Here is a 12253-nt window from a genome sequence, read left to right as displayed (position 1 = left end):
CTTTTATTTGATGTGTTATGATAAGCCATGTTTCAGTTATTGGCTTGGCCATTTACAGTAGATAAAAGGGTATAAAATAGATACTTATGCACTAGTGGTAAGAATATTAATGATGGTACTCTTTTTGGATAATTTTGTGGCATATGTGAAAATATTTAAATACAGTAACTTTGGTGAAGTAATTTTATTTCCAGGAATTTAACTTACAACATACTTGTTCATGGTTTCAAAGACATGTACAGAGGGGAGGATATTCATTGCCGTTATGCTTTACACTAGCAAACGTTTGGAAACCACTCACATACCCATCCAGTGTAAGCTGTTTATATTATGTTGAATGTAAGATTTGTATGTTGATAGGGAAAATCTCCATTCCAGGATTTTAATTTTTTTACAATTTTTTTTGTGTGTGGTGCTGAAGGTCGAACTCAAGGCCTTGTGCACAAGGCCATAATTCTAGCACTCAGCCACATCCACACCATTCTAGGATTTTTAAAAAGCAAGAATTAGAATAGAATGCATATTATGCTTCTAACTATAATTGATGATTGTTTTGTTTTTAAGTTCTTCAGTATTTCTCTGTACATAAGGAATTTCTTGAAGGATAATAGACAACATTGTTAACATGGTATCTTCTAGTAAAGGGAACTATGGACTTTATATCCTTTGTAATATGTGAGTTTTCTCATATATATTCCTTGTTAAATATTTTAATATTCTTTTAAAGAAAATTGATTTGGGAACCTATTATAACACAGTGACTATTTAAGTAGGGTATGCTTCTATTTCTTTTTAAAACAGACATAGTAGTTTATATGTAATGTAATCTCATTGTTAAGAGTGGCAGGCACTAGAGCCAGGTTGCTAAAGTTAAGTTCTTGTGTCCCTAGCCAGTGACAGTGAACCTTTGAGAGCGTCAGTGGGAACCTGCTATGGCACACATGCCAGAGGTTCATCACTACGCCTAGGCAAGTAACTTAAGCTAACTGAATTTTGGTTGGGTTTTTTTTTTTTTTTTTTTTTCATTGTTTAATGAGGAAAACCAGTTTATAGTCTGTTGTGAGAATTAATATTATTCATGTCAAGTACTAAGCATGATGCTTAGCCCAGAATAAACACTTGATGAATGTAAGCTATTTTTTATTAAAAATTCACAAAGCCACAGAGAGTTTAGAATAGTATGTATCTCTAATTCTACGGGCTGATGGATCACAAAGATGATATTTTTATTAATGATACTAATTCATTTTGTGTCTTAATTCCCTAGAATTTTTCCTAGTGACCTTTTCTAGCAAGAGTGGCTTAATTAACCCCCACTACATTTACATAAGTTTGCTCCAGGGACATGACACTAGAAAAAAGTTCAATGTATTAGTAATCTATGTCCTTAAATTTTAGATTTCTATGAATTTGAAGTTTCTGGTCTTCAATGAAAATCTTGACTGTTACAGTTAAGACTGCTATATTGGTTAGGGTTTACAGGGGAAACAATTTAATATAGGACACATAATTTATAGGATTATTTTATAGTAGTCACCCAAAGAGTCAAGTACAAAATAGTACAGGAAATTTGTCCACACATTAAAGAGCCAAAGAATATAGCTGAGAGGATCCCACAGCAGTGTTCTGCATGAGACCAGCTGAAGAGTTACCATGACAATGCCTCCTACAAGTCCACCTGGAGGCCTAGAGCCCATGACAATATGTCATGCAAGTCTGTTTTATGAATCTGTGCTGGGAAGGCCAAAAGGTCAGTGGTGGAAGCTAGAAAGTCTGTGCCAGCAGGACAAAGGATCTGTATCAGCAGGCTGAGGAATCTGTACTGGAGCCAGGAAGCAATGCTCAAAGTAAGGGTCAGAGCTCCCTCAAAGAGTACCACAGCCATCTTCAGCTACAACAAGGTCCAAAGTTGCTCTGACAGTGAAAACAGTCAAGTTTGTATCAGGAAAGCTAGCACAACAGTGGAGACTGAACAGTGCACCATCTTCTCCTTAGGAGCCAGGAAGCAATGCTCAAAATAAAAACCAGGGGCTGGGGAGATGGCTCAGTAGAATAAGCACTTTCCTGGCAAGCGCAAGGGCCTGAATTCAATCCCCAGTTCCGCCCCCCAAAGAAAGAACCAGAGCTCCCCCTAAGTGAACTGCCCCCATTCTTGGTAACAACAAAGTCCCAAACTCTGATGATGAAAATAGTCACGTTCATAACAGGAAAGCCAGTTTGACAAGCTCTTCCAGGAGAGCCAACAGCTCCACTTCTTCCTCTTCAGTTCTCCTTTTTATGTTGTCAACAATCCTCAGGTGGGCCTTCCATACCTAGCACCACACTGATTCAGTTCAGCTGAGTATTACATGTTGCCCACCAGTTGTCAATCCACCACAATTGCTGTTTTTTTAACTTAATTATTTAGCAAATATATTTTTCATTCAGAAATAACATTTTATTCTTTTATAATGGTTTTCCAGTTTTTTAAAAAAACTGACTCTTTTATTATTCAGTTCAAAGATATTATTTAAGAGTATGGTTATTAAAAGTCTTGATTAAAAGCCCGAATGTTTCTATTTCTCATACTATCAAGTAAAAATCAAGTTTTATAAATACATACATATCTTGTATGAATATATATATTTCTATTATTGGCAACTTTTTTTTCCAAAGAAATTAACACATTTGAAGAGACTTTTCCCCTCACATGTATCATCTAGGGACTTGTAATAATATATAATAGCATACTAACCAAGGTGCCAATACAATTAATAGCCAATTGCACCATTGCTGTAGGTAATAAATATTGCCCTTCACTGATTAAGGGAACGTTTAAACTTCAGTAATTTTAACATAAAAATCACATTTAAGTTTGTAAAATGTAACAGATATATTTCAAATACAACATATTTTGGGGCCAGGGAGATAGCTCAGTAAAATAAGCGCCCACCCAGCAAGTGCAAAGTCCTGATTACAAGCCTCAGTACCTAAAAAAAAAACCAAAAAAAACCATGTTTTGAAGACGTCCACAAGTTTTTCATCTCTAAAACATGGCTTAATTTTCAGAGTTCAAAAATTATGTTATTCGAAAGAAATATCCAATCATTTTCTTCTAAAGCTTCAAATTTCCTACAGTGAACTATATGACTGTTCCCTGCCACCCCAGACAACCTCTAATGTAACATCTAATACAACATGTGACCCAAAGGTTTCACTGGTACAAGTAGCTGGGAGTTAACACTCTAAAGGCAAAGAAAAAATCACTTGCAAAGCATAACACTAGAGGGCTGGTAAGCTTGCTCATTGGACTAAGCGCCTGCTTAAGCATAGAGACGGGTTCAATCCCTAGGCACACTGAGCCAGCTACAGAGACCAGGCTCACGCCTGTAATCCCAGGATCAGGGAGGCTGAAAACAGGAGGGTCATTATGAATGTGAGCTGTGTGGTGAGACCCTGTACCAAGACTGATCCAAATGCAATTATATCTGTAAGTGTATTATGTGTAATAATAGAGGTGGAAAACAGCAGTATAAACTGAAGAAATGTATATGCTAAAAAAAATGTATTTTTTTAAGAAGTAGGAAGGATGAGAAGCTTGGGGAAATCCGAATTTAAAAAGAAAAAAGGAAAAATATGAAAGAAGTCCTTAAGTGCAATCGTTCTGTTGTCAGTAGCATCTTGGGCTGTAGGAATCTGCTATAGTAAGAAGGTGATCTTTACCAGTAATTATAGTCTTCATATCTGTCTTACTCACTATCATATCTTCTATCTTAGTAAGAACATTGAAGTCTGCCACCACCTCTATCTCCACCATTGCCGCCACCACTATGAGTTGGTGTGCTGATGTAGATTTCTAGTCTGGGTGTGTACTTTCTCTTAGTGATAGAATGATATACGTGAATTCTTCTACCATCTAGCTCCATTCCATTTGCTCTTTTGCATAGCCTCTTTTGAGTCATCTATTACCTCAAAATACATGAAAGTAAATCCTCAAAACCACCCAGTTCACCAATTATAAGCCACATTGACACCTTTCAGTGGTCTGTATCAAGAAAATACTTCACAAAGATCTGTACAAACTGAGGCTAAGTACTCCAAGACAAGTATTGAGATCTGGATTTATTTCCTGTATGTCTTCTCTGGTCAGAGGTTGGTGAGTGACTTCAGCTCCTTTATTGCCAGTATTCTGGTATCTATCACCTACTTCAAAAGCATCTTCCATGAGAGCCAGAGTGATATCTGCCCCAAATGTAATGTCCATGAGAGTGGCTCCTTGATCTCAACCAGGATTTGGATCTTGATCAAAAATGGGATTCAGAGTGTTTGGAAATCCATGACAGACCATGGGGAGTTCCGTTTGGAGATTCTGACTGAGAGTGAGACTTCTTGCCCTCAGTGTTGTTCTCCTCTACTTCATTCATGACTGCCAATTGCTCCCCAGAGCTAAATAAGAGACAAGTCCTGGCTTGGAGACTGACAGCCTAATCACCCCACTGACTGGACCTTGGGGAGCAGGAAAGAATTGGCAACAATGGCGCAGTGCTACCAGAAATCCTCTCCATGGCTATTTGTTTATATGTAGAGCAGAAGATTAATGCTGCTAGACTGATAAAAGATTTGATCCCTAACCAGACTATTTAGCTTTCATTTTACCTGACCACAGATGTTAATAGGACAGAATTAAGAAATTGTGAATTGTGATCTATTACTACTAGTAAAACAGTTCAAAGCATGTGCCTAACAATGGAGTTAATATTGTCTTGATGTATTTGTTATTTTTCTCCTGCAATTATTTTTAAATGAGGTGAAGTTTGTATAACAATTAACCATTTTAAAGTGAATAATTCAGTGACATTTTATACATTCATATTGTTGTACAATCTCTACATAAAAATTTTCATCACCCAGTAATGCAACTGTATCACCATATTTCCTTCTCTCTAGCTATGGCTATTCCAATCTGCTTTCTGCCCCGATGGATTTACTTATTCTGGATATTTCATGTAACTGGAACCATAACATTTTATATGTGGCTTTTCATGTTTTCAGAGTTCATCCATGTTGTAGCATATGTCATACTTCAGTATTTTTATGATATATATGCCATACTTTGCATATCTGTTCATCTGTTAATGACCATTTGGGTTGTTTCTATTTTTTTATTATTGTGAATGATGCTGCTGTGAACATGTATTTACATGGATTTGTTTGAGTACATGTGTAACTGTCCGAAAAACCACCAAATTGTTTTCTACTGCTGTTATACCATTTCCAGTTCCAACAGCAATTTTATGAGGATTCTGTTTTCTGTGCATTCTCTCCAACACTTGGAATTTTCCACATCATTTTAAAATTATATACAGCTAAGTAAGTGGGTGTTTTCATTTGCATTTTCCTAATAACTAATCACTTGAGCAACTTTTTGTGGAGTTGGTGTTTTGTACAAGTACTTCAGACAAATGTACTTTATACAAATCATTTGCTTATCATTGCTTTGATGTTTTTTGTTTGTTTTGAGATAAAGTCTTGCTAAGTTGCTCAGGCTGAATTAAAACCTAAGATCCTCCTTCTTCAGGAGGATAAAGTAGTGGGATTACAGGCATACATGACCATACTTGGCTTTTGCTTGTTTTAATTGGATTGTCTTTTGATTAAGTTGTAAGGATTTGTATATAATCTTATATAAGACTCTAATCAGATACATGGTTTACAAATTTTATTCTATTCTGTAGATTTTTTTTTTACTGTATTGATTCAGTCTATAAAAGCTGTTAATTTTCTTAAAGGTCAGTTATTTTTGTTGTTCTCGTTGTATATACTTCTGGTGCATAACTAACTATACACTGCCAAATCGAAGATTGTGAAGATTTATACTTCTGTTTTTTTCTAGGAGTTTTAATGGTTTTAGTTTCATGTATTAATGTCATCAATCAGTTTTGCATTGATTTTTTTCATACCATGTGAGATTACAGATCCAACTTAAACTTTTTGTGTATGGACATTTAGTTGTCCCAGCACTGTTTTGAAGAGAATATAGCTTTCTTACTAAATAGTCTTGGCATGCTTGTTGAAAATAAACTCACTGTAGATGCATATTTTTGAACTTTTTGTCTTATTCCATTTACCTATGTCTGTTTTTATGCTTTTATGGTTATGGTGACATTGGACCAGGTTTTAAAACTGTAAAATATACTGATTAGACATGATGGCACATGCCTATAATCCCAGCATTATAGGCAGTTGAGGCTGAAAGACCACTGGTTCAGCCCAGTTTGGGCAACTTATCAAGATTCTGACTTTTAATCAAAGATTAAAAAAAGAGCTGTGGATGTTTCTCAGTGTAAAGGCCATGGATTCTATTGCCAGTACCACCACCATCAACATCATTACTGCACACACAGTATGAGTCCTACAAGTATGTTCTCTTTTATAACTGTTTTGACCATTTGGGACATTTTGTGGTCCCATGTGAATTTAAGGATCAACTTTCCATTTCTTTTGAGTCATTATTCAGGTCATGTCACTTACGTATTCCACTGGCTTGTACATCAGAGTAAAAGCTTAAATTTTAAGCAAAGCTCTGTCTACTTTGCTTCTGGCCAACTCATCCATTCTTATCTCTTGTCCATTCCAATCATAGTGCCCTTCTCTATTCATTACTAAGTCTCCAGTTTTTACAGTAGTATTGGGTATAATGGACATCTAATAAGCATTTGTTGAATATATGAAGTCTTTTTCAAGTAGAACAAACTAATATATATTGAGTACCTTTAATGGCTTAGACACTCATTTAGGCATTTGATATATGTTGTTTGTATTTCATCTTCTTGACACACTTAAGATATCCAGGGCTGTCTTTTGAGAATGAAAAATAATTAAATGAGACATTATGGGTTTTATAACTAACCTGTAAATTAATATTCTTTCAGCTGTATTTAAACTTGAATCAAATAGAAGTATATGGCCCTTGATAAGAATCTATCGGGGTGGTTTTCTTCTGATTGAATTCCTTTTTCTGCTGGGCATCAACACATATGGCTGGAGACAGGCTGGAGTAAATCATGTACTCATCTTTGAACTTAATCCGAGAAGCAATTTGTCTCATCAGCATCTCTTTGAGGTAAAGCAAGACATAAATTCCCATGAAGTAGCTATATAGCTGGTTTATTGAGTACCGAAGTCCATCTTCTACTTAAAAAAGATTCTTGACTTAAATATTAATTACTCTTCTATGGCAAGTGCAAGGCCTGAGTTCAATCCCTGGTTCTGAAAGAAAAAATAATTTTTTAACCTTAATTTATTAAAGTATTTCTGACTAATGGTAAAAACATAATAATCTTGTTTTGTCTTCTTTTTCTCTTACTAGATTGCAGGATTCCTGGGAATATTGTGGTGCCTGAGCCTTCTAGCTTGCTTCTTTGCTCCAATTAGTATCATTCCCACATATGTATACCCACTTGTCCTTTATGGATTCATGGCTTTTTTTCTTATCAACCCCACCAAGACTTTCTATTATAAATCTCGGTTTTGGCTGCTTAAATTGCTGGTAAGTCCAGAAACTTGTGTATCATTTTTAGAGTAGAATTTTAGTCATTGGCTTCTTCAAGGTAAAATCAGGGGTGCTGGGTTGTACCATTTACATTGTGTCTGTGTGAGTAGTACTCCAACATCAGGGGCAGAGAAAGCATGTGACTAATAGTCCTGAAAGTTACATAGTGTAGTACTACTGGGAAAAGCACTCATGCATCTCTTTCCCTCCTAAAATGTAGTATAAACTGGCCAGATACTAAAATGATTTTGCAGATTTTAACCATTTGGTTTTCATTATACAGTTGTGGTAACATAGACCTTAGTACATTACCATTTAGGAAAGATTGTTTCCCTAAAACTGGTAGGAATATATTGCCAAATCACCAAGTTCAATTTGAGAAACTTTGATTATTGAATTCTATTTCTTATTCCATTTTACCCATTTCTTAATCTCAAAAGTAATCAGTCTCTCTAGGGCCAGCCAGATAGCTCAGCAAATTAAAGCTGCCTGCTTAGGCAGATGCAGGGCCTGGGGTTTGATCTGGGCCTGCCATGCCAACCCTCTGAGACGGGATTGAGACTGGGTGTGGTGGCACATGCCTATAATCCCAGTACTGGGAGGCTGAAAAACAGAGAGGAACACTGGGAGTCCGATCTGTGTAGTGAGACCCTGTAGACCCTGTACTAAATACATTAAAAAAAAGTAATCAGTCTCAACAGTAGGACATAGCATTCCTACAGAAATGATAGTTACATTTTTTGATCTTATAAAGAAGAGGTTTTCTTCTTACTCCTAAATTAGGCTACATCTATTTTGACATTCAGTTAAAGATATTTGATATTACCCAGACATAGTGGCACATGCTAGTAGTGCCAGCTTCTCGGGAGGCTGAGGTGGGAGATTGCAGGTTCAGGAATAGCCTGGACAACTTAGTGAGACCATGTCCCAAAATAAAAGGGGAAGCTAAAGAGATAGGTCAGTGATAGAGACCTTGCCTAGCATGTAGAGCCGGCTTGGGTATAATCAATCACCAGTACTGCTAAAAAGTAAAAAATAGAATAGTATTATATAATTATTTCTTAGATTTCCATCATTATTTACTTTGTTCTTTTTGCCATTAAATAATGTGTAACTTCTTGAGAAATACAGTTTTTTCTTTTACCTTTTATATGTCCCCTGGGAGGGGTCAGCAGAGTTTTTGTTGTTCTTAACGATGTGTGTTGGATTTTTTTTTTTTTTTTAGTTTGAAGACATAAGATATTACTTTTCTTCTTATTTTTATTTTTTAGGAAGGTAGATACAATGATACCTCAGTTGTTGAACTCATTTTATTCCAAATTTGTGTTTGAACACAAAACAAAAACTGGACATATTTTTCCCATAAAAATAATGAAAAACCAAGTAATTCATTCTGAGGCCCAAAAATTATACTTATAAGTTCATTTGTCCAGGACATTAACAAATTCACAATTATTTCTTTCTTTAGTTCTCACAGTTTTCTCAAAGCCTTACTCTTGGTATCACAAACTTTCTTTGGAGTTGTGGTTACAATATTTTATACAAATAAAGCAACAATAAAAGCATAGTGACAAATGTCTTAACATACACAAGCACTATGTTATCTGGGCAAGAGTGGCAATTAAACTGAAGTGTCACCCCTTTGTGTCTGTGTGATTCATTCTTTTTTTTTTTTTTAATAAATTTTATTTTATTTTTTATTTATTTATTACATTTATTTATCGTATGTGTGTGTGGCCATCTCAGCCCACCAGGGGGCGGGGCTGGCTGGCATGTGGTGCTGGGGGATCGAACCGCGGTCCCTGTGCTTTGCCAAGCTTGTTTCAAGTAGGTGCTTTAGACCACTGAGCCATCTCTCCAGCCCCTGTGTGATTCATTCTTGATTGACAATTTTTTTCCAAGTTGGATTTTTGGTTTGAGTATTGAAGAAAGTTAGAAACACAAAGTGTGTTCCTAACTTTTGAACTTTGCTGTTTGAATAGTAGAAAGTTCAAGCTTGGAGCCAGTTGACAACTGAGGTATCACTATAAATTTTTACATCAGTAAGGAAAATAAAAATGGCTTGAATACTCTTGAATTTTCTTTTTAAAAGTTGATAAAGTTTTGAATTTTGTGGTTCTTGTGAGACCTTCACGTTATGCCAAGAGTTTTGGTGTAAATTGTTATTCTCTTTCCTCCAATTAATGGGGAGAGGGGGGCAAAAGTTTACACACACCACCACTAGGCTTAACTTTTGGATTTGATTTATGAGTGTAGAACTTACATATACAAGAGTATTTTGATCAGTATTAAGGACACCATCACTTTCAGAACCTTCTGCCTTCACCTAAGGAACATGCTTTTTTTTTTTGCGGAACCAGGGATTGAACTCAGACCCTTGTGCTTGCCAGGGAAGCGCTTATTCTACTGAGCCACCTCACCAGCCAGGAACATGCTTTTTTAAAGAAAGGTTGTTCATATTTTTGTTTTTGAAGACAAAAATTTGAGCCAAATACAGTGGCACACACCTGTAATCCCAACACCCTGGAAGCTAAACCATGAGTTCTAGGCCAGCCTGGGCTACATAATGAGTTTAGGACTAGTCTGAATTACATAGTAAGATCCTGTCTCAAAAAATAAATGAATGAATAAAATGAGATGAGCAAAAAAAGAAAAATTTGAGTAGTTGATCTCTTGAGACTTCTAGTTAAAAAAAAAGTCATTTCCAGTTAAAATTAAATTTTCTTATTGGAAATTATGTCATTTTATTACGACTGTAGAATTTTTAAACTATTATTTGCATAGAAGACTAGCATTCTTCTGGTCACCAAAAAATATATGTAAAACACTATGTATTTAAAAACTCCTACTGTTTCCTGTGAAATCATATGAAAGTATTTTCAAATGAGATTTTAGAAGACAAAAAAACTCAGGTGTTTCTACAGTTGCATCATTGAAAAACAAGATAATATAGTTGTGTACATTGTGTGCTAAGTGAGCATTTCCGCCATGCATCTTTCTTTGTTTGAATAGCAAGCTGTGGTTCATGCTTGACCAGTCACTCTTGTTAGCAAAAGGATTCCCCATTGAGTAGTCATTTATCTGTGTATCTGTTCTATGTTTGTTAATAAATGAGAATTTGTTGATGGAGTGACAATAATATTTAAGAATAATAGAGGAATGAACTATATTGTCCAAAGCAGTAAAATATGGAAAGCAGAATTGTGATTATATTTGTAATAATAAACAAGAATGTCATATATGTCATTTAATACAGTTGACTAACCATCGACTTACTGTAATTCAAATCTCACTGATAAAACTTTCCTTTTGATTCATTTCTATTGAATTAACAAGAATGTTTTCACTCACTTTGCATTTGTCAGAAACCACTTGTTAAAGCCTTTGCCTAAAATAAAACTTTCTTTTCCATTTTTTGGTGGGATAAACATGTTATTTGGTCACAATGATAGCCAGTGGGTATCTTTTGTATTCGTATTTATACTGGACTCTGTGGAGTTGATATATGCTACTCATCTTTCCTTTTTGAAAAGCTGAAAAAAAGCTAAGATAATGATTTACTTGATAATGTTAACATTATAGGTCAAATTTAGTATAACTTATTATCCATTAGATCATATGTCCTTTTTTCTTAACTCTTTAGTATTTGTCCCAGTAAGAAATCCAGTTAGAGTGTTTTTTGTTTTTGTTGTATTGAGACTTGAACTCAGGACCTTGTGCTTGAAAAAATCCAATTAGAAAACAGGCAGTACCTCAGATTTTCTAAACAAAACATCTGAGCAACTGAGACCATTTGCCAAAAAAAGGTTGAGAGGAGGTGGGCTGTTCTTCAGTGATAGAGCACTTGCCTAGTATGTGCAAAGCCCTGGTTTTCTCTGTGGAGATCAATATAGAGATTCCTCAAAAAACCAAAGATAGAAATTCCATTTGACCCAGCTATTCCCTTTCTTGGTATCTGCTTGAAAGAGTTAAAGAGAATTGTATTACAGAAATACCTGTATACCTGTTATAGAACCACAGCTATTACCAGCTAGATCTTAGAAGTGGCTTATGTTTATCAACTGACGAGTAAAGAATTTGTACACAGGGGGTAGTACTCTTACAAAGGACAATTTTGAGTTATTTGTAGGAAAATGGGTGTACCTTGAGACTTTTAACATATTTCCAAAAGCTTGAACCACTAGCAGTTCCTGCATGACTTTACCATGGTAACAAACAATGAATGGTACTGTTGTATGTGGCCCAGTAAGACAGTCATGCATATACCACCAGTGTCTCAGAGCTGCCCAGCAGTGAGACATATGAATTATACCCCCAACATGAATGTATTAAGTAAATCTAACATACAAGCTGAAATATTGTGTAGTTTGTTTATTTTATATGAGATATTCAAATCATAAAGAGCACAGTACAAGATGAATAATAGGGAGGTAGGATCACAACAAGTTCAAGTTCCTCAGCCTGGGCAACTTAGCAACACTGTTTGAGAATTTTTAAATGTTTAAAGAGGACTGAAGATGTAGGTCAATGAGGAGGCCTTGGGTTCAGTCCCATGGCAAAAAAGAAAACAAAACTTAGCTTTTTAGCTTTTTGTCAGTATTAACTTAGAAGATCATATTAATGCATCCATTGCACAGTTAAACATCCTTACTTGGAAAATACAAAATGCTTCAAAATCCAAAACCTTTGAAACACTGACATTATACTACTAGCAGAAAATTC

General features: G+C 35.4%; 1 protein-coding gene and 1 pseudogene across 1 annotated transcript in view; one reads left to right on the top strand and one right to left on the bottom strand.

The window, feature by feature from the left end:
* The window catches only part of Xpr1 (xenotropic and polytropic retrovirus receptor 1), a 192771-nt gene that overhangs the window by 121386 nt on the left and 59132 nt on the right, over nucleotides 1–12253 (top strand). The window contains exons 8-9 of the mRNA XM_004643431.3: nucleotides 6912–7102; nucleotides 7349–7528. Of these exons, the coding sequence (XP_004643488.1) occupies nucleotides 6912–7102; nucleotides 7349–7528 (371 nt within the window). The remainder of the gene's footprint in view (nucleotides 1–6911; nucleotides 7103–7348; nucleotides 7529–12253) is intronic.
* LOC105743840 lies at nucleotides 3594–4403 on the bottom strand (annotated as a pseudogene).

This window comes from Octodon degus, unplaced genomic scaffold (genome assembly GCF_000260255.1).
Source record: "Octodon degus isolate 3935 unplaced genomic scaffold, OctDeg1.0 scaffold00176, whole genome shotgun sequence".
Classification (NCBI taxonomy): domain Eukaryota; kingdom Metazoa; phylum Chordata; class Mammalia; order Rodentia; family Octodontidae; genus Octodon; species Octodon degus.
The sequence above is the reverse complement of the archived record's forward strand: the minus strand, read 5'-3'. Positions and strand labels throughout refer to the sequence as shown.